The following is a 21,815-nucleotide window of genomic DNA, read 5'->3' on the forward strand; positions in this document are numbered from 1 at the left end:
AATATGCATTAAATAATAATAATAATAATAATAATAATAATAATAATATATCTTGCACCAATGTGTACACCTTAAAATAAAGAAAATGGGAAGATGCTGGTATATTATCCTGTTTATTTACTTCAAATATTGCATGAAAACATTATTTATATTTATACCTTTATTTTTACAAGATTTAGTGTGAGATCATTGATCAAGTTAAGACACAGGCATTTGTCGTTCTCTTAATTATCAACTAATATAATAAACTTTTGGTCATTCTATCGCTAGGATATTCTAGCAATATAGCCTGTCTATCCCTAGTGCTAGCTATCTTACTAATCGACATTTTAAGTACTATGATATATAGTATTTTATAATTAGACATATGATACTATTATATTAGTATTTGTAAATTAAGAACCGAAGTTGAGAGAAAAACACAAAGAAGAATAAATTTATCTAGTGAACTAATGCATATTTCTCAATTAAGGGGAAGAAAAAGCATCTTTTATAGGCAGTATAAACTAGTAAGTTATACTTTTTTCAACCAAATAAAAAACTAGTATAAGTTATACAAAATAAATTAGTATAAAAATATGAGTTTAATATGGTGATAATTTCCAAATAAGTGGATTTCTAATTTCTATTAGTTCAATTTAAAAAGTTTCTTATCTCGAAAAAGAGATTTGAGATCAAATTTCATCTAAACAAAAAATAAATTCGTTGGCATGTTGTCCAATAATTTAAAAATAAATAATATCTTAAAATAAATATCATAGATATGTTTCAAATCCTTCGGTATATAATAAAACAAATCTCAAAATAAATTATACAATCAAAGAGTAAAAATTTTATAGTGACATATGGCCTTTTCAATTAATGAATAAAATTGATCATATATATCACTGTTTTTATTAATATATTTATATATCACTGTTTTTATTAATATATTTATGTACCTCGGTAAATTAGAATTAGAAAGCATCTACCTTTGAGTTAGAGGCTCACCTAACTTCTTCTAAAAACAAAAGGCCACCAACATAAAAAGGGGTCACTTTTAAGTTTAACTACACAAATTTAGTATCGATTGAAAATCAAAATTCATGACGAGACTCATCTCCACCTTCTGATCAACTTAAAAACTCATTCATCCAAAAGAAAGGAAAAGTTAAAACGAAGTCATTTCTTCTTAAAGCTAAAAGCCTAAAATTGAAGTTGTTTGCATAATTTTCATTGACACGCACAAAACAACCACACCCAAATAAAACAAATCGATTTTTATTAGCAAGTAAAAGGAATAATAATTTAAAAAAAAAAAAAAAAATCAGCATCCCATTTGAAGTACCCTAGCTAGCTAGGTATACACTATACAAATCACAAATACCAACTCTTTAAGACACCCAATTTGTATAGTTTGATCTTCATCAATACATTGCTTCATGATTTAGCAAAAAGTGTTACTCCATATATATATACACAACGCTATGAATTAATTAATCAAGTAATAATTAAGAACCAGTCCGTACCTTCGGCGAAACTATGGAATTGCTACTGCTATATAGTATATACTAGTAGTAGTCAACTGATCAAGTTAGCTCTCTCTCTCTCTCTCTCTCTCTGGTTGACTAATACTGAGTATAGTGAGTCCATAGTAAACGAAGTTGCAATGGCATTAAAGAGGATCACATGAATGGGTTGTGCAATGCAAATGTTGATTCCCCTCGTGCACTGCGTTCATCATCAATTTAAATTATTAATTATGAACAAAAGGCACGTACGAAGGACAGTGGAAACTCCTCCTTCGCATCACGTGCAGAGTCATACCTCCCCCTAAGTCACTAGTCAACCGACAACCCATGTCCATGAAAGACTGCGAGAGTGAGTAAGAGCTTCACGTTTTTTGGAAATTGATAATAAAGATTCTACCTCATTACTAGGATCAGACAATTTTTGCACTCACTCCATCAATGCACTCAAATCTTGATCCAATATATACTGCTGGAACTTTGGGAATGAAACACAACCCTGAAAAATTCAAATCCAAACAAAAAAAAAAAAAAAACTGATATTGAAATTCATTTTTAGACATTTTTAGACTAATTTGGTCAAATAGTATAATTTTAGAAAAAAAAATTTGGAAGAAATATATCTGACCAAATTAATTTTTTGTATAACACTTTTTTGGAATTTAAGTTTATCATATTCGAGTTTTATGTGAAACTCGACTTTGTCAAAATCGAGTTTCAAGCATTATGGGGTTGCGTAGCAATATGATCTAACATAATGCTTGAAACTCGAATTTCACTTAGAACTTGAGTTTGACAAAACTCAAACTTCAAAAAGGTGCTACACAACTAAATAAGTTTGACCGAATGCATTACTCATGCATTTTTTTCTTAAAATTATGCTATTTGACTCCAAAGAAAAGCCCAATTTTTACTACTAGTATGATGTACTTACCCGCTCCCAAATCTCCCAATCCACTTTATAGTATTATATATGTACTTATATGGGCACAAATATTTTATAAAATTTCTTACGAAAAAATAAAAATGTGACTGACTTTTTTTTGATAATTTTTTTAATTTTTCATAAAAAATTTTCTAAAATATATGATTAATATATGCTCTAAAGACACACATTAACCAGACCCTACTTATTTAAGCTCTATTAAACTTATTTGTGTTCAACTTCAACAATTAAGGAGCCGTTTGGTATGAGATTTTGAACAACAATTTTCAGTTTTTAAACAACATTACACATATTTCTACACACTTTTTCACTCACACATATTTCTAAAAATATACAAATAACATTATTAGAATAACTTTACAAACATGCCCTACTAAGTATTTAAGTACAAGCATATCTAATGGCATGCAGTCTCACTGAAAAAGTTACCAAAATAAAAACTATTCAGTATTTTTTTTGTGTCACCAGACTCACCACTGACATAGTCCATGGCAATAACAGGCATGCATGCCACGCGAGGACATGGTTTTGCTGATTTATAAAAAGAGATGTGCGTTAAGTTATCATCTCCATTTTTTATTATAATTTAACTCAACTGCCAGGTTTTGTAACTGTCTTCAATTTCTAGGATATAGTAGTTGGATTCATTAGTAGAAGCATCTAAAAGGAAATATTATATCATATACTGAAAATTATTAAACTATATTATTGAGACAGATATAATTAAAAGAGTTGGAGATCTGATAAACAACATACATGTCTCCTCCCAGTGTCGACAGGCACGTCAGTGTTGCTGTCTCCAATAAAACAATAAACATAACGTGTCTGCTGTGTTTCATGCCTTTCATACTTCTTGTTGACCTTATGTAAACTTAGGAAGTAGTCACACTTTATGCTGTGTTTCATGCCTTTCATACTTCATGTAAACTTGGGAAGTAGTTGCACTTTATTTAGGGTGTTATGTTTCTGTCATGTACTTCCTATTTTATGTTATAATTTTAAAGAAATTGTTTGTGTTACTATGTCGTATGTGTTCATAGTCCATAACTATGTTCGTGTCCGTGCTTCCTAGATGCTAAATTAACTCAATGCAAGTGTTATATATACGTATATGTATGTATATATATAGATGAATAGTATAAATTCTATTTATATCAAATTACATTAATTAAAAAAAAAAAAAAGTTTCTAAACAGAGTTTACTGTAACAATACACAGTACTCTACAGTCTACACTAGCATTATCATCCACGTGCGTGAGTATGGACTATGGTCCCTTATTGGAAAATGCATTCCCCTCATCCCAAATTACTTATTATCATCGTGGGACCTGATTTTATTTTTATACAATCCCACCGCTAGCCATTGCGGTTGTGAACTTTCGGCGATATCTTGGCTCGAATTCAATGCTACAATATTTTTTCTTTCGTGTATTAAATTCGTTGAAATAATGACATATATCACTGTATCACAATTGAGAACTTGCAGCGAGGTACAGTTGGCTGGAATCCAGTGTGACAATGGGATACTAATGTACAAGTAGTACTGTGTCTGGAAGATCTTGTGAGATCCTAGATGGTGAGTAAATTAGGTGCATCCAGCTGAACCGGCCGGGATGTTCAATAATATATGTACGTACCGTTATCTCTGGCCTCAGCAGCATCCTCTGTGTCTCTGAGACACGAAACCAGAGCGGATCGATGTACGGTGTACCAAATATTTTTCCGCTGAATATATATGGGTCCCAATCTGTAGGATGGATACATAAATTAATGGTGATTGGCCAGATATTCTTCCTCTTTTTCAAAAGGGTCCCAGCATATAGAGTCATAAATAGGACACGAGTCATTACAGTACTACATTGGCATTTAATATGAGGAAATCCACTTCTACACGATTAGCTGACCATTTCACTTGTCGTAGAGCTAATTTGTGATTCGCACGTGAAAATTTTGTGCCAATACAGAATAGGACAAAATTTGGCTAATTATAGCTCTATTCAATATCTACATTTTAAAAAAATAAAAAATAAAAAATTATATTACCAATTAAATATTTAAATATTAAATTTTTTAGTATAAAATTATGCATAAAAATTAAATTTATAAATCAGTAATAAATAATATTTTATTGGTACAAAATTTGATATATATGTTAAGAATATAAAGAACGTACAATTTAAATGGTTATACTTTCAAAATATGTAATCATATTTAATTTTTTTAAGTAAGAATTATAATCGTTAGCTACAAAATAGAATAAACTCTACAATGATACAATTTTTTGTTTTATTACAACTATTTTAAAGAAGTTGTGTCAATATGTTATTGCTTATAATACACAACAAATTTCACAATTCTTGATGACATATAACTAATGGTAAGCAAAGAGTTGTGTTGGTGGTGAATGCCAAATAAAAATGAGTAAAAACTTGTTAATTTAATTATTGCAAAAAAACTATGTAAAAGTTTTGAGCATGTAGCATTACTTTATGAGTCATATTAATGGGTATCCTTAAAAAAATTGTTAATAAATTATTTTAAGAAAATTTTGATACAACTTTTATGAAAAATATAAAGAGCCATCAAAACAATTAATTGCTTTTTTCTTTTGCCATAAAATTTTTCTAAAAATATCTCCTAAACCAATACTTTAGGACATCCGTTAATTTTTTCCTTAATTGCTTTATTGCTTATAGTTCTGTATGAAAATGGATTAATGTAAAAATAGAGTCTTTAGGCTAAATATTGTGCAAATTGGAGTTTATTTGTAATATGGGTATTACTCAAAGCTATTTAGGGAAATGAGAAAAGATGTAAATTTTAGCAATAATATTACCAAAATTGTGAGAAAAAGTAAGAGAGAGAAAAGATAAATGATGTGATGAAAAGGGGAGAGAAAAAGTGATTTCGACAATGGTATTGCTGAAATATTTGCCCAATTTTTGTGCTACCCAACTGAACTAACTGAAACAAGGAGAGAGAAAAAAAAATTTAATTGTGGCAATGTCATTACCGAAATAGAAGGACAGAGGAGAGAGAAAAAATTTTAATCATGACAATCTCATTGCCGAAATAGAGAAGAGAGAGGAGGGAAAAAAAGTTGAATTGTGGTAATTAAAGTGCCAAAATAGGAGGAGAGGGGAGAGATTAAAAAAAAAAAAAAAAGTTAAATTGTGGCAATTCAAAATTTTTTTTCTCCCCTTATTTCAATTAGGTTAGTTGGTAAAATTGGGTCGATATTTTAGCATTACTATTGCCGAAATCACTTTTTCTCTCTCATTCTTCCATCACATTATTTCTCTCTCCTCTTTCTTACCTTTTCTCACAATTTTGACAATAGTATTACCAAAATTCACATCTCTTCTCATTTTTTTAAATAACTTTGAACTTTGCCCATATCACAAATAAACTCCTATTTGCATAATATTTAACCAAAGCCTCACTGAAAATAATATTAAACCAATTAAAATTTACTTTCTCAATAGAAACAGGCTGTGAAAACTAAAAAGAACGTGGCTGTAGTAATACTGTCATATGGAGTAGAATAATTTTATGCTTTAGACCGAGGACTCAGTCACACAGCGAAAGCATACGTTGACAGAGTGGAAATTTTGGTCAAAAAAGATTGACTGAAGTAAGCAGAAACTGTTGCTTCTCTAGTACTCGTATTGACTACGGAGTATCCAGGACTTGGTCGCTCGGACTAACTCTCTTTTTTCTTTTATTTTTTGGATAAAAGATTCGAAGGCTCGGAGTGTAACTTTTTCTTTACGCAGATTGTTTTTCTTCTTTTCCCTTTAAGGGTAAGTATGTGAAGTAAAAGTGAAAAAGGAAACAGAACCCCCTTGACAGTGTGAGAAACATTGATGACACTGTTTTACCATGGTGAGAAACATTGATTGAGTTAATAATGTCTCATGTTCAATTATATAGGTAAAAGCATTATTGCAATTCTCGAAGAAATCTCACACTCTGGCCTCTGAAGATAATATGCTTATCACAATGCAGAATGTCTTCATAGTATGTTTGTTGTTTTCTAGCTATTTTCTTTCCTGATCAAACAAAGAAGATAATAATTTATCTGCAAAAATAAGACAACTTTGGAATTTTATATGGGAAGTACTCAAATGTGTCCTTTGAAATCAAGGGTAAATATTTGGCAAAAAAGAGAAATCAAGGGTAAATGTCTATACGAAGATTCGGTGTCGTTTGCAGTGGATTTATTTTGCATAGATAAGAAGAGATTACTTAGATAACATCATGGAAGGGGAATGATCAGTTCTTTGTAACATACAATTCAATAGTAATGTTCAATAGTGATATTTAGAGATAACACAATGTATTTATATTAATACTGGCTCTTTGTAACATAAAATTCAATAGTAATAAAATGTAGTCATTTTGGGTTTTATATTGTGTATATAGGTCATTCGGTCGAATTACGTTAATTATCATACTCTCTCAATATATCATTAATTTCTTCTTCCTATTTTAACATGGTATCTAAGTCACAATATTCGTGACTTAGATACCGTGTTAATTAACCTAGACTCCTTAGATGTACATTCACGTCCTATCACCATTTGAGCATTACATACACCTTCACAAACCGTTTCAGTCCTAATCATGTGCTTTCTTGTGGTTGCGTACTCTATTTCTTACCTTGAAGACATCATCCATATGTCTCATGCACTTCAAAGTTAGTGCCAGTTTTCATTTTGGCAGTACACTTGACCTATGATTTGACTTTTATATTTCTCTACTCCATACAATGCATGTTTTGGAGATGCAGCTACTTCCACTCCCGCATCATGCATTTCATAGACTGCTCTTGCTTGGACGGTGATATTTTTCATGTTTCTTTGTGGGGCTTGATTCTTTCAACAAGCATTGGAGACATTCTTTTCAAACTCAAGTTTTTGCTACCCCTCCGCCTTAAGTTTGAGTGGGATAAGAGAATATATTAGCATATTACTATAAATGTGTAGCTCATAGAATATATTAAGATATTGTCATAAATTTATATTGCAAGGTTTTGCAAAATACCATAGGCTATCATGGTTTTAAGTTTACCATATTACACCTAGTATATTTTTTTCATTGGGTTCTTGGTAACATACAATTTAGAAAAGTAAACATGTAACTTTCAAGAGCCTTTTGCTATAGATGTAAGCCATTATGTTGAACCATGTTATCTTTCTCTCTCTGTATTTGTATTTTTACAAATTACATGCACCATCCTAGCCAATAAAGTTGTCTTCAAGGAATAATCCAACCCAGAAGCACAACTCCATCGACCCCATTGTAGCCATCAATGGCCACAAGACCACCATTGACCTCAACCTTATCCCACTAGTATCTATAAGAAGAACAACAAGAGCAAGTGACCAATAAGTCAACTCTATCGGGCTAATTAAAGCCAACAATTGATTTCTTATTCGACAATAAGATATTTTATCAGTTAAATTATTTGAAATTCACACATATATGTGAAGATATCAATACATCAAACTTCATAGCACAATTAATTGAATTAAACAGAGAATATAATAAATTATAGCACAATTGAATGTACTTTATGTTTAAATGATATATATATATATATATATATTTTTTTTTTTGAGAAGATATGTTTAAATGATAATAATTTTATTTTTAACTTGAATTTTCTTTCTCTACATTTTAGATTAATTTCACCTTATTTTTTAGTGTTGTTTCACTTTATCCATGTATGATTTAAATTAAATTTGTCAATCTATAGTTGAAAAAATTCATACTTTTGCCCCCTAATAGTTTTTTTTTTTCCTTATCGGCTTAAACTTTTGGTTTGTGAATTTAAACCATAGTATTTATTATTAATTTTATTTTTTCTATGCTTATTTTTCAAGAAATGTGGTTTCTTCTTTTTTATAATTCAATAGTCAAAGAATGCAGTGTTTAAATTCATTATATTTTAAAAAATATACTAATTGAGCTACACAATTCTTGACAAATAAACATGATTTAAATGTAAGATTTGTTAATGATCTTGCTGTAAGTAAAACATAACATTTTGGATAATAGTTGAACCAATCCAATCAAATGGATATAAAGTCTAATTATGGTTTCCAATATTTGAAAATTCAAACTTATTATTTTTTTTTTTTTGGCTGAGAAAATTCAAACGTTTTAACACTTTTAAGTTTTAACAGCTTATATTTCAAATTATACGATATTTTATCCAAGACTGAAGCCGAGCCAAGATTTACAGCCCTTTTCTTTTCTTGACCAATCGATACTGACCCAAGATTTTTAACCACCTTTTATTTATAGTATTTTATTTAACCGTAGTTAAATATTAGTAGTAAATCACAGTAAAACCATCCCAATAAATTCGCACCCCATTCTCTCTCGTCTCTGGCGCTCACAACTTTCAAGTTTTCTTTTTTCTCTCTCTCTCTCTCTCTCTTTCTCTCTCGAGCTTCGCATTACCATTTCTCTCTCACACACCCCGCATGCGAGTCTTTCACCTGAAGTTGCAGCCACAGTTTCGTACTACCTGAGCTCAGCCTCCGCCACGTGTACCAAAACGCCATACAATGACTGTGTTCTCCGGGAAACAGGTTTTTCCGGTGGACTACGAGGCCGAAGTCTCGCAACGCCTTCTAGAAGCTTCGCTCTCCGGCGATCTGAAGTCGGCGTTGGAGCTCATCGCCGATCCGTATGTCGACGTTAACTTCGTCGGCGCCGTGTGCCTGAAGAGCAGGAAGGCCGAGGTGATACCGTGCGATGAATCGGCGAGTCAGGTCCGAGTCGAGTACAACGAGTTCAAGACTGACGTCACCGCCTTGTTCCTCGCCGTACACTCCGGCAACGTCTCCCTCGTGAAGAAGCTACTGGTAACTCTCTCAGACTCAGACTCACTCTCACTCAAGCTTGAGTTTTTCGTTTTTTTTTTTTTTTTTTTTTTAACTGTTTCATTCGCATTGTTGATTCTCAGTAAGTGAAACTGTTTTCTGTGTGTTCGAAAAATATTGAAAGTGTTTTGTTTTAGTGATCAAATTTGAGATCCGTTTCTGTTTTTAATTTTGAAAATTTTCTCTTTTGTAAAGTGTTCTGTTTTGTTTTTGAAAATATTGACAGTGTTTCTATATGCGTTTTGGTGATTCAGATTGAGATTTATGGTTTTTTGTATTCTCATTGCTGGTTTTCACTGATTCCAAAGTTTTTTACGCTTATTTTAGAACAGTCCAAGTGTTTTTAATTTTACGTGTGATTCAAAGTTTTCATTTTTACTGATTTGGAAGCATATTATGCGTGAAAATCTACGGCTCCTATCGCTATATTTTGTGAGAGTATTTACTATTCGAAAGTGCTTTAATTTTTTTTTTTTTTTGAAAAATTTGAGCATATTTGAATTTTTATATCTGCTTCTTAAGTACTGTGAAGATTTAGGTATAGTATTAAGATTCGTTTTAATTAAGCTTTAAATCTTAAAGCAATGCTTTGGGAAAGCTAAGGTTTGATATTTGAATCACCACACTAAGATTTTGGGAATTAAAGTTGTTTATGTCTGTCTCTACTCTTTTAGGATTCAGTCTTTAATGCTTTTCCCTTCATTAGGTCCCCAACATAAATGCCTCATTGTCTCTCATTAATGTAAATATGGGCTGGGTTCGAATCCAATTCTTGATTTCTGGTTTTTCATTTTTATAATATGATGATAGTTACAATGGGTGCGGGGATTTGAACCCTGTTTTCGTTGTAAACACGTGCCAGTTGAGTTACAAAACTCTCGTGCCTTTGTTTTTATAATTTTATCTTTATCTTTAGTTTGTGTGGGACCGTGAGGCCTGTCTCTCTGATTATTTACGTGAACTTTAAGACTCTGTTTGTGTGATCAATTTAGCTGCTCAGGTAATTAAATGTGTTGGTGAAGCTTTGTGATTAAGTGGTCAGTACTTTAATGTAGCGTTTTCTCTTGGTTGGGTCGAAAATACAGAAGCAAGAAAACAATTTTTCTCAACCATCAGAGCGGAGTCATGGACTTTTGTCAAAGCTGTTACACATATCATGCCAATATTCTAGAATGTTTTTCTGAATGGTCTGTATTTACTGAAGTTTGTTGATGATTTTGACCCTTAATTGTTTTGTATTTTTTAACTGTTGTAGATTATAGAAACCCGAACTGTTGGTATTCATGTTCTGTCAAGCATTGATTGGCAGTTGGGTTTTTATTAGATCCATTCATCTATAGTTTGTTTTTTGTTTTTACTTATGGGAAATGGAAAATGCTGTTTTTCTTTAATATGTATAAATGGAATAGTCTTTTTTTTTTTTAAATTTTGGAATAATGTGATAGTTGGGGGAGGGGGGATTTGAACTCTGGATGTCTAAACATTGGAAGTGCCAATTGCAAGAGTTCAATTATTTTGACAGCATAGTGATCTTTTGCTTAGGTTGCTAAAATAGTATGCCAACTATCCTCCACAAAACTTTGTACAAATTACTGTTAAAACTTTTATTCATGCGTAAGCACAAAAAAATGTGATAATCTCATGATCCTTACTTCCTTGTCATGTGTTGCATTTTGTTACAAAACATACAGTAGGGCTGTTACTGTGAGTGTTGATATTTCTCTATTGCTTGTGCAATTATTTATTTAATATCGGCTGTTCTGGTTTTCTTTTAGTTTTATAAAGTAAATGTGTGTAATTTGAGGTATAGAGTAAATATTCAATGTTGTGGCCCAGTCATTCCTATTGTTTATTATTTTACTGAGCTACTGTATTTCATAATTAGAGTTATTCATAAAACAATAAAAAGGCATCAACTAGCCTATCATAAAAAGGTAGGTATGTATTTTCAGATCCAATTACACCCACCTTCCTTCCCTCCGTAACTGAAAAAAAAAAGAAAAAAGAAAGAAAGAAAATAGTATCCAAGGAAGAGATGAAAGGAGAGATATTTAGATCTACCTTTTTGGTTTGATCAGTATTAATCAGTCCTTAGTGCCCACATTTAGTTGTTTCTGACCTTTGGCCAGAGCAGGATAAGTACATAAGGGTACACATATGATACATCCCCCTTTCTTATCAAAGGCTTTTTGTACTGCCTAATGAAAGCTCACCACTTCAGATTTGTTCCCCATTTTGTCTGCTTGTGGCATTACTTTCTGTAATAATGACGAGCCCAAAATGCTTAACATTCTTCAAGATTTTGAGAAAATAAAAATAGAAAAATGAGTGTATTGTCTTCTTGTGGAGTCTTGTCAATGGCTTTATAATGTACTAAGGATTGGCACTTCTAAATGACAGAGCATTGGAGCTGATGTGAATCAGAAACTCTTCAGGGGCTTTGCGACAACAGCAGCAGTGAGGGAGGGCTACCTTGAGATTCTTGATATCTTACTTAGAGCTGGGGCATCACAGCCAGCTTGTGAAGAGGCTGTGCTGGAGGCTAGCTGTCATGGTCATGCAAGGCTTGTGGAGCTGCTTATGGGCTCTGATCTGATCCGGCCCCATATTGCTGTGCGTGCTTTTGTCACAGCATGCTGCAGTGGGTTTGTGGATGTAGTAGACACTCTCATGAAGGTAAAACTTTGTATTCATATTGGACTGTTAATTGCCAACTTTTTAGATACTACTGTAGACCATCGTAGAAAAACAGAAATGAGCATTATATGGTGCTTTTTTCATGTCATTTTTTTAATATTTTTTTTAGATACAAGATAGAAATTCTACTCTAGCCTAATCTAAGTGTATATATGTGTGAAGCTCCATCCTAGATACTTGAATTCCGACCCTTGCCCCGTACACCTCACAAGCACTTATACTTGCGGAGTGACCATCACACCAAAGGTGTCACTTTATATTAATTTTGCCTCTCACACACACATATATATTAGTTATTAAATATATATACTGTTACTGTCCCTCTACACAGTTCACCTGTGTATACTATGGGGCTTACTTGGCAGTTGTAACACACCAATGTGTTTTTAGCTTTCTTGGTAAGTTTGGCTTCTTGAAACTTAAATGTGTCACTGACAAACTCTTCAACCCTTGTCAAAAAGGTTGTACCTAGTATACAAAACTCTCACTTTTGCAGGGTTTGGGAGAGATGGTTGGTAGGCTAATAAAAATGAGAGCCTCTCACTACAAAGATGTCCTTTGCCTTTTCATGTTGCTTGGGGATACATTTCTCTCATTTTATTGCAATGTGTGACAAGAGTCCTTTCACGTGGTCAATTAATATTGTTATTGATTCTCTCCTCTATGTTTTATTGAAAGCTTGTTTGATTTATCTCGTTGACATGATTGTCCTTGCTTAATGGCAGTGTGGTGTGGATGCCAGTGCAGCTGACCGGGTCCTGCTTCAGTCATCTAAGCCTTCTGTTCACATGAATGTTGACTGTACTGCACTTGCTGCTGCTGTGGTTAGTAGGCAGGCCCCCATCGTCCGTTTGCTACTCCAGGTGAGTCTTTTAAGGGTCGCTATTAATTATTAGAACAATCAGTCACAGGGTTTTGTGGGCTCTCTTCTTTTGCAGTTAATTGCTTACGCTTACTGTGCTTACACCTCATAAATGTACCAATCAAGTGAAATTGACCTTTAATATTAAACAAAATATTAGTGTAAGCATTTGCATATGACCCTGAATGGGTTTTTTTGGGTGGGAGGAGCTGGGGCCAAAAGATGACGAAAATTATCATGATTAGTCTCTTACTTGTTAAGTCTGTTTGGCTCATTAAATGGGTAGGTCCCTCTGTGATGTTGGTATAGTAGATATTACAGCTGTATGACAAGCCAGTGTGAATGTCTGTAATGCTTTGGGGGGTGGGGGGTGGGGGGGGGGGGGGGGGAGGGGAGAATATGATGAAAATTTTCCGTCATTTGTCTCAAATTCATAAATCTGTTAGAACCCTTAAAGGTGTAGGTCCCTCTGTGATGTTGATGAAGTAGCCATTACAGCTGGATCTGTACCTGCGAATGACAAGCCAATGCTTCACATTTCTAGAGCTGCATGAGAATTTGGCTATATTCATACTTTGTGATAGGATCTGTACTGCAGATTCTGTATTGGATAAAGATAGTGACAGACTCATTACTGTTTTTTCTTTTAATATTTGTTTTCTTCTCCTCACCTTGATCTGTCTCCTAAAATGTAAAACAGGCTGGAGCTAGGACGGACATCAAAGTGAAGTTGGGTGCATGGTCTTGGGACATGGCAACAGGGGAAGAATTTCGAGTAGGTGCAGGGTTGGCAGAGCCTTACGCCATCACCTGGTGTGCAGTGGAGTATTTTGAAGTGAGTGGTGAAATTCTGCGCATGCTCCTACAACAAAACTCTTCTGATTTTCCTCATTATGGAAGAACCCTCCTTCACCACGCTATCCTATGTGGCAATGAAGAAGCTGTTAAGGTGCTCTTAAGTTGTGGTTCCAATGTAGAATGCCTTGTTAAGACAACCAAGAAAATTGAGTTTCGCCCTATACACATGGCTGCTCGTCTTGGATTATCAACCATTCTTCAATGCCTAATTGACTCTGGTTGTGATCTAAACTCAAAAACAGATTGTGGTGACACGGCCTTGATGATCTGTGCAAAATATAAGCATCAAGAGTGTCTCAGAGTGTTGGCCAAGGCTGGTGCTGACTTTGGCTTGGTCAATGTTGTTGGTCAGTCTGCAAGTTTAATTGCTGGATCAAACCAGTGGTCCCTTGGTTTTCAACAAGCAGTATTAGATGTAATCAAAACTCGAAAGATACCAAGATCCAGAAGTATGTCTGTTTTCTGTCCACTAATATTTGCAGCCCAAACTGGTGATGTTCAGGCTTTGGAAATTCTGATCAGTTGGGGAGGATTTAATCTTGATTATCAGGACGAAAATGGTTTGTCAGCAGTCATGATTACTGCTCTGAAGGGTCATGTTGAAGCATTCAGGTTGCTGGTCTATGCAGGGGCTGATGTAAAGCTGCACAACAAATCTGGCGAAACTGCAATCACCTTATCTGAGTTAAATCAGAATCACGACTTGTTTGAGAAGGTCATGCTAGAATTTGCTCTTGAAAAGGGTAATCGCAATGCAGGAGGGTTCTATGCTTTACATTATGCTGCTCGACGTGGTGACTTGGATGTGGTTAGATTGCTTACCAGCAGAGGCTATGATGTAAATGTCCCTGATGGGGATGGTTACACTCCACTCATGTTAGCTGCCAAGGAAGGCCATGGTTCAATGTGTGAGCTCTTGATCTCACATGGGGCCAATTGCGATATTAAGAATGCTAGAGGTGAAACTGCCCTCTCACTTGCAAGGAAAATCGTTGGCAGGAAAAATGATGCAGAGAGTGTGTTACTAGACGAGCTTGCGCGCAAGTTAGTATTGGGTGGTGCCCAAGTACAAAAGCACACTAAGGGAGGCAAAGGAAGTCCACATGAAAAGGAGATGAGAATGGTGGGGTCTTCAGGGGTGTTGCAATGGGGAAAGTCAAGCCAGAGAAATGTGATTTGTCGGGATGCAGAGGTCGGGCCTAGTCATGCCTTTAGGAAGAATAGGAAGAGTAAGGGTGACGCCGACGAACCTGGTATTTTTAGGGTGGTGACTACCAAGAACAAGGAGGTGCATTTTGTGTGCAAGGGTGGGTATGAAACAGCTGAACTTTGGGTGAGGGGTATAAAGCTTGTGACCAAAGAGGTTATTTTTGGTAAGCGGAAGGAAACATAGTTTGAAGTAGGCAGTATGTATAGATGTTTGGAGGAATACTTCATCTCGAAGTATGTTAAATCCTGTTTTTAAATTGTAAAGGTTTTGGTACCCAGTAGTTGTAAATTAGTTCACCTTTCTCAAGTGAAAATTTGTTACATTTTGAGCCAGCTCTTCATTGAGGACTTGAAATTTTTGACAAATCTCAAACCTAAGCCCAAGTATTAATTGAGTATGAGTCTAAATTTTGAGTAATTATTAGGTACTTTCAGAGTACGATGACGTGATGTGCCCTCACACATTCATGGTGGATTTTATTAGTGGAATCAAACTTGAATGTGAGACGAGAGAATGCTAACTTTGGGAGCATCTAAAAGTATTCCCTAACTTATCATTGCACACCATTGGTGCGATGGTCACTCTACAAGTATAAGTGCTTGTAGAGTGTGGGGGGTAAGGGCTGGGGTTTAAGTTTTCGGGAGAGAACTTTACACACATATTCACTTAGATTAGGCTAGATTAAAATTTTATCTTGTAAAAAAAAAAAAAAAAAAAGTATTCCCTAACTTTCTCCTATTGCTCTAACTAGACTTGCTGAGGTTGTTTTCCTCATTTTTTTTCAATCTTCTAAGTGGTTGTGAAATATAGGTCATATTTTTTGCAACATAAAACATATTTCGGAAAATGCTTATCTCATTTTCTCATTTCAACTTCTAAATTAGTTCATTTTTCTCATATTTGGGATTGTTTGTTTTGGCGTAAAACATTTTATGGAAATTGTCATTTTCCTTATCTTCAAAACGTTCTCCTTTAAACCACTAAAATGACCCCAAAAAAAAAAAAAAAAAAATTGCTCCTAAAACCATTGAAATGTTAAAAATTACCTTTTAAATTTTCCAAAATGGCCACAATATGTCTCAAAATTTCTAGAATCACCTCCAATCTTTTAAAAGTCACACCAAAAAAAAAAAAAAAAAAAAATTTAAGTGTCATAATGGTGTGTAATTTGTAATTTACATATATTATTATTCTTTGAAGACATTTTTTATGAAGTTGGTGAGAATAACCATTATACTTATTATTTATAAGCATAATAAACATAAACGTTTTGAACAAATAAATTTTGAAAAAACCAAAACAGTTAGTAAAAAAACATAACAAAATATACTTGTAATAATTACTTACCCATCTCTTTAGCTAAAAATACTTAACATTGAAATAAACGGAGCTATCCTTTAAAATGTACTTACCCAATAAGGGAAAAATTAACCCTAGAGACCTGGGGCATGCATGACTTCGATTACAATGGGATTATGATTTTTCTTAATCCACCCCAACTCTTCAAATTGAGAAAATTTCAATCCATACCAAGTCATAGTAACTCTAGAACAAATACATAGGGTGAGTTTTGTTAATTTTGGTTGACAAGTTGAGACTCTTTTGTTAGGCCAAATGATAAAAAAGGATTAGTATTCAACTTTGTAAACCTAATATTTAAAAAAATATATTATAATTTAACAATTAGACATCGTATTTCAATTTAATGAAAACTAAGTATCATAATACAATAATAAATCGAATTAACACATTTAAAAAATCCATATTTTTTTAAACTATTAATACCATGGGTTGGATTGGGTACTTAGATTAAAAATGTCGCTTACACGAACTGGGTACAATCCAAGTTAAGAAAAAATATTTATAACCCATGCCAACTCAACCCTTCAATCAACAAGAAGAAAGAAGAAGAAGAAAAAAAGTGTTAGATTTGTAACCTTACTGGTGACACATTTTGTAGTTTCCTTGATTTGATATGTCCATAAGGCTGGCCAAACCTTATTTCATTTGCCATCAAGCTTCAAATGGATTAAGATTCTCAAGAATTTGAAAGTAACTTCCCTGTAGAGTTCTTAAAATTATATCTATTTATTTTGAAATGAATTGATTGGATTTTATCACATCATTATATTGTCTCTTAGCGATTTGATGTCTATTTAAATTGTTGACAATGTGGTAATATTTATTCCATTCATTTCAAAATGAATGATAAGAAGAAATGGGCTTTAAGAAAATGATTTTCAATATATGACCTTCAAAATATTCAACATCATTCTCTTAAAAGCCCATTTCAAGTCGTGTTCTCCCCCCCACTTCTGCCTTTTGTTTTATAGGAGGTTGCCTCCCAAGTCCCAAGGGATTTGGAGAAAATTTTTTCTAACACACTATATGACAATTCATTAAACTATTCATGTAAAGTTTGTCATATCACATACGACCTATTTATTGATATATGACTTGTTTAGTAATACACATTGATAGCATTATGAATCTTCCTGCAGTGAGTTGAAGAAGATTTCTTCAAACTTGATTGGAGAACTTTGTACTGCTAGTTAGAGGCTTTGTAATTTTGTTCCTTGACATTATCAACAACAACCAAAAAAAAAAAAAAACCACAGCTGCTCCAACAAATACTTAACAAGACTGGGACCGACGCAATTTGAATTGCAATTGAGATCATAAGTATGCGTTGGAACCAAATAGCAAATCATACCTTGAAATGGTTACTGTTCAAGGCAAATGTTTGCAAGCATGAAGCATGAATTGAATCAGTGGGCACATCCTTTATCACATCATTTTTTTCACAACTATTCTATGTGGCAAACTATGACCAGTTGCTTATCACTTTCACATACACTCACCACTTTTTTTCCATCACTTGTAGTCTCCCACATTAAAGTTGTGGCAAAGTTATGGCGCACAAAAGGTTATAGTCCTAGATTTTCGTGGTGGCTTATTTATGCAGCCAAATTTACTGCATGTTAACTCCAACTACCAGAACAAAAAATGCTATCAGCACTGCCTAATATGCCAAAGCTAGACAGTCAGATGCCCCAGATGCGTTACAACATTTGAGGTTCATGTCCTTTTTAATTAATTGGCAATTCCTCCAGGCTCCAGACTCTTAAAAATATAAATGAAAATATTTGTCACATCAAAAATGTTTCTACATGATTTTTTACTGAAACTGCCATCTAGCTGCAAATGCAATGAACGATTTCCACTGACCTCAAATATATAATATATTTAACTATAAAAGAAACATGGCATAAGCTCACTTTATCATGGAATCAAGCACCAAGTATTCTGATATCAAGGGGTAGTCACCAAGATGGAGATTTTTAAAAGCTGTGTACTCCTGCAAAATAAACTCAGAGTGCAGATGGGACACTGCATCTCAGCCTCCAGTAATCTCCTTCTCCTTTGCCTTACACATATCCTCTGCAGACTTGACAAATTTTTTGGTCAACTCATCAACCTGGGAAAAAGAAGGGTCAGATAACACTCAAAACATTGTAAAACTGATCCACTGTTTTAGTTGTAATTAGCTTAGAACTCACTTCCTTCTCCAATTTTTTTACATCATCCTTCGGGGCATGTGAATATAATTTCTTTGCCGTATCCATTGCCTGTAAAACCAACAAACAATCTGCTTAGGCACAATAAACATTAAAAACACTGGACCATTTCACAACAATGCATAGAATCAATCATTATCCCTATCTATAATGGCACTCCTAGTCTTGCAAGTATAAACATTGTTTAATAATACTCCTGAAATCTAAACATAAAGAAGAAAAAAAATTACTGCCATACCTTCTGGCGAGCCCTTCTTATACTTTGTCTGGCATCTTCACAAGACTTGGTAACCACCTTACACACAGCCTGGTAGATACAATATAGTGGTCATAATAGTGCAGAGATGAAAAAGTAAAAGAAAAAGAAACAAATAAATAAATGAAAGGAAGGGTAATAATTGGCTTACCTGTATATGCTCTTTTGTCAATCTGGTCATTGCAGAGCATAAAAAATGTAAATAAGTCAATCAATATTTGTGTAGATTGAACAAGCTTTATCATGGAAAATACTTACGCATCATTATTAAAAAAAAGATCTTAAAATATTGTATCGACCAAAACCACAATTGTCTTAAGCCAAATACTTTTAATAGCCATTATCAGCAAATGGGCTGCTTATTGGACAAGGAAAGAGGCAGTGTGAGATTAAATAGAATGACTACTTACGGTGGAATAACTGCAATCAATCGCTCACCATCCGCTTTGGGACTTAAGCCTAACGGAGAAGCAACAATGGCGCTCTCTAACTTTTTAATGGTCTGCATAAAACAGGTGCTACCACTTAAATGAGTCTTTCAAACTGGGACTGTTTAGATATGAGCACCAATCAGCATGTCAAAAATAAAAAATAAAAAATAAAAAATTGAGGCTCGTATTGTGTAAAGCAGATTAAAGAAAATGAACTAAATTCAATAATTTAAACTTAATACAACTGATATAGAAAATTTTCATCCTGATCGCTAGATCCACAGATTTGAAGAATCAATGACTGTTAAATAGTATCAGACTCTAGACCATGTAATAGTATAGGAAACAAAAAATTATCTATGCTAATGAAGAAACACTAGAATTGAAACAAATAGCAAACTTGTTAAGTAAAGTTTTTGTTCATTACATTTGGATCATAAGGATTTACTGATAATGTCTTGGAATCCATGACCGAAACAACAGCTAAGTGGCTCAAGGGCATCTTTACACCATCAAGTTCAACAATAATGTGGTCAAGCATTCCTGTAGAGACATTCTCACTCATAACTGTGTCAATAAATCTAACAAACATACTAAGAAAATAAACAAAAACTAACAAATAGCGATGGCTTAATGTACCTGGAGATGCCCTTCCTGTTCTTAGTTTGTTCAACTCTCCTGATAATGCAGCAATTGCTGCCTCCATCATTGAGGTAGCATTTGCCTTAATAGTAGGCCCAATATCAGGCGAAACTTCAATAGTGCTCACAGCATCATCATCCTCTAAATGGTGAAAAAAAAAAAAAACATTTTAATGGAATAGTGCTTATAACTCTGCAAAAGGCTAACATGCGATTTATATAAAGTTATACAATTTTTGTTATTCTTGCAAAAAGAATCCCTTCAGCCAAGCTCAGTAGTGCAATCAACAAAAAGCTTCACCTAAAATATTTCATAAATAGTATCTCACAATAACCTTTGCATAACGCCGAATATTAATTTGTGACTTCTTGTTTCTTTATACCAGTTAGAAAAACTTCCCCAATATAGAGAACAAAAAAAGTATTCAAAAATTCACTTACAAAAACCACCTTAAACTATCACCTGATTTACAATGTGCCCCTTTAATGTTAGAACTCAGCAATCAACCCCCCTAACTTCATTGAAAATTAGGAATAGTTTATGTCACATGGAAGACAGTTTTCCATCAAATAAACCCGAACTTTACTCCCAAACACTCCAAATTTGTGTAAACCCTCTAAACACTCTACCGCGTTAAATACCTTCAATAAGATGGAAATTAATAAAATTGAGCTAAGTCAGAGAGTTGATTGCTCAGTTTAAAAGTCTAGAACCACATTATAAACCATGTAATAGTTTAAAACGTGGTTTATGTGTGTTTGCGTGCGCAATTTACCAAAAAATCATATTAAAAAAAAAAAAAAAAAAAACTCACATTTCATTCAATCATTTCCTTTACAAAGCACAAAACAAAAACATAAACTGCCATAAAAACTCAACAGAGAGAGAAAGAGAGCAAAAGGGTACTTGATTTGCGTCCTTTGGCGAAGCCTCTGCGAGAATGTGTGAGGAAATGAAGTGTGGTGGGAAGAGTGAGATCATGAATGTGGGTTTTGGAGTTGTTGTTGTTGTTGTTGTTGTGGGCACTGTTAATGAGTTGATGAGAAAGGTCGCCGCCATGGAAGGCGGAGCTGCGGAGGAGAAGGAGGTTCCGATGAGAGAATGCGCGTCTCAGAATTATCGACATGCCTCTTCACTCTCTAAGCTTTCATGCTCTTCTTCTTCTTCCTTTGTTTTAGGGTTTTAGAATTTTTGATAAACCCCTTAACCCACTGTGCTGTGCTGACTGTGAAACGACGACGTAAGACTTTGGGAAAGACCCACAGATAGATGTTTCTAAGCCCAAGTGGATTTACACCACCGGTGACTTTAGGCCTATTTTGAAGTGGACTCTCCATCGGAATTGCCCACAATGTCAAGTGCCCAAACCTAAACCTCTTTACTAAAGGCCCAATCATACTTTTTCACCATAAAACTATCATCCTGTTTACACTTAACTCTTTGAACTATTAAAGCGTATGATCGGCCCCCTAAAGTTTCGTCTGTTTTGGTGTTAAGTTAATTGGTTTTTGGACTTAAATTCAATTAAAGTTAATAACAAAAAACAGTGGGGAAGTGCATTGTCTACTAACTATATAAAAAGAATGAAAAATCTGCAGTAATATTTGATTTAGTCAATTTGGTAGGCAAAAACACATTGTTTCATGTGTTTTATTTGGGCTGACAATTAAGTTTAAAAGAAAGAGAGAACCCACAAGTCACAACACTTATCTCCTGTTATGGTTCCGCAAAAGTCCAAAACTCAACGTTTTTGTAGGAAAGAAAAACAAGTTGGACACGCAAGCAAAGAGTACGAAATTTCTTGCTCTTCTGACAAACTTGTTAGATAGATAGACAGAGGGAGTAATTGAGATGAGTACATCTACAGTGCCGGTGTAATCAATACAGATTTGGTGAGATAAGGCTCAAGAGAGAGAGAGAGAGAGAGAGG

The 21,815-nt window shown here is 33.9% G+C and overlaps 2 protein-coding genes across 3 annotated transcripts; one reads left to right on the top strand and one right to left on the bottom strand.

Moving 5' to 3' along the window:
• Positions 1–8,840: 8,840 nt before the first annotated feature.
• LOC126714654 (uncharacterized) lies at positions 8,841–15,310 on the top strand. Of its 2 annotated transcripts, none has more exons than XM_050414891.1 (4): positions 8,841–9,333; positions 11,752–12,027; positions 12,774–12,911; positions 13,611–15,310. In XM_050414891.1, the coding sequence occupies exons 1-4, from the start codon at positions 9,034–9,036 to the stop codon at positions 15,159–15,161; spliced, it is 2,265 nt and encodes a 754-aa protein (XP_050270848.1). In that variant the 5' UTR covers positions 8,841–9,033; the 3' UTR covers positions 15,162–15,310. The 2 variants fall into 2 exon arrangements, with proteins under 2 accessions (XP_050270848.1, XP_050270849.1); XM_050414892.1 differs by lacking the exon at positions 8,841–9,333 and adding an exon at positions 10,384–10,538.
• Positions 15,311–17,990: 2,680 nt separating this feature from the next.
• On the bottom strand, positions 17,991–21,093 carry LOC126714655 (uncharacterized). Its single transcript, XM_050414893.1, has 8 exons — positions 20,792–21,093; positions 19,883–20,026; positions 19,671–19,786; positions 19,223–19,314; positions 18,964–18,985; positions 18,795–18,863; positions 18,539–18,607; positions 17,991–18,456 (listed from the first exon to the last, which is right to left on the bottom strand). The coding sequence occupies exons 1-8, from the start codon at positions 21,009–21,011 to the stop codon at positions 18,376–18,378; spliced, it is 813 nt and encodes a 270-aa protein (XP_050270850.1). The 5' UTR covers positions 21,012–21,093; the 3' UTR covers positions 17,991–18,375.
• Between the last annotated feature and the right edge of the window lie 722 nt (positions 21,094–21,815).

Source organism: Quercus robur, chromosome 2, assembly GCF_932294415.1.
Source record: "Quercus robur chromosome 2, dhQueRobu3.1, whole genome shotgun sequence".
In the NCBI taxonomy this organism is placed as follows: Eukaryota; Viridiplantae; Streptophyta; class Magnoliopsida; order Fagales; family Fagaceae; genus Quercus; species Quercus robur.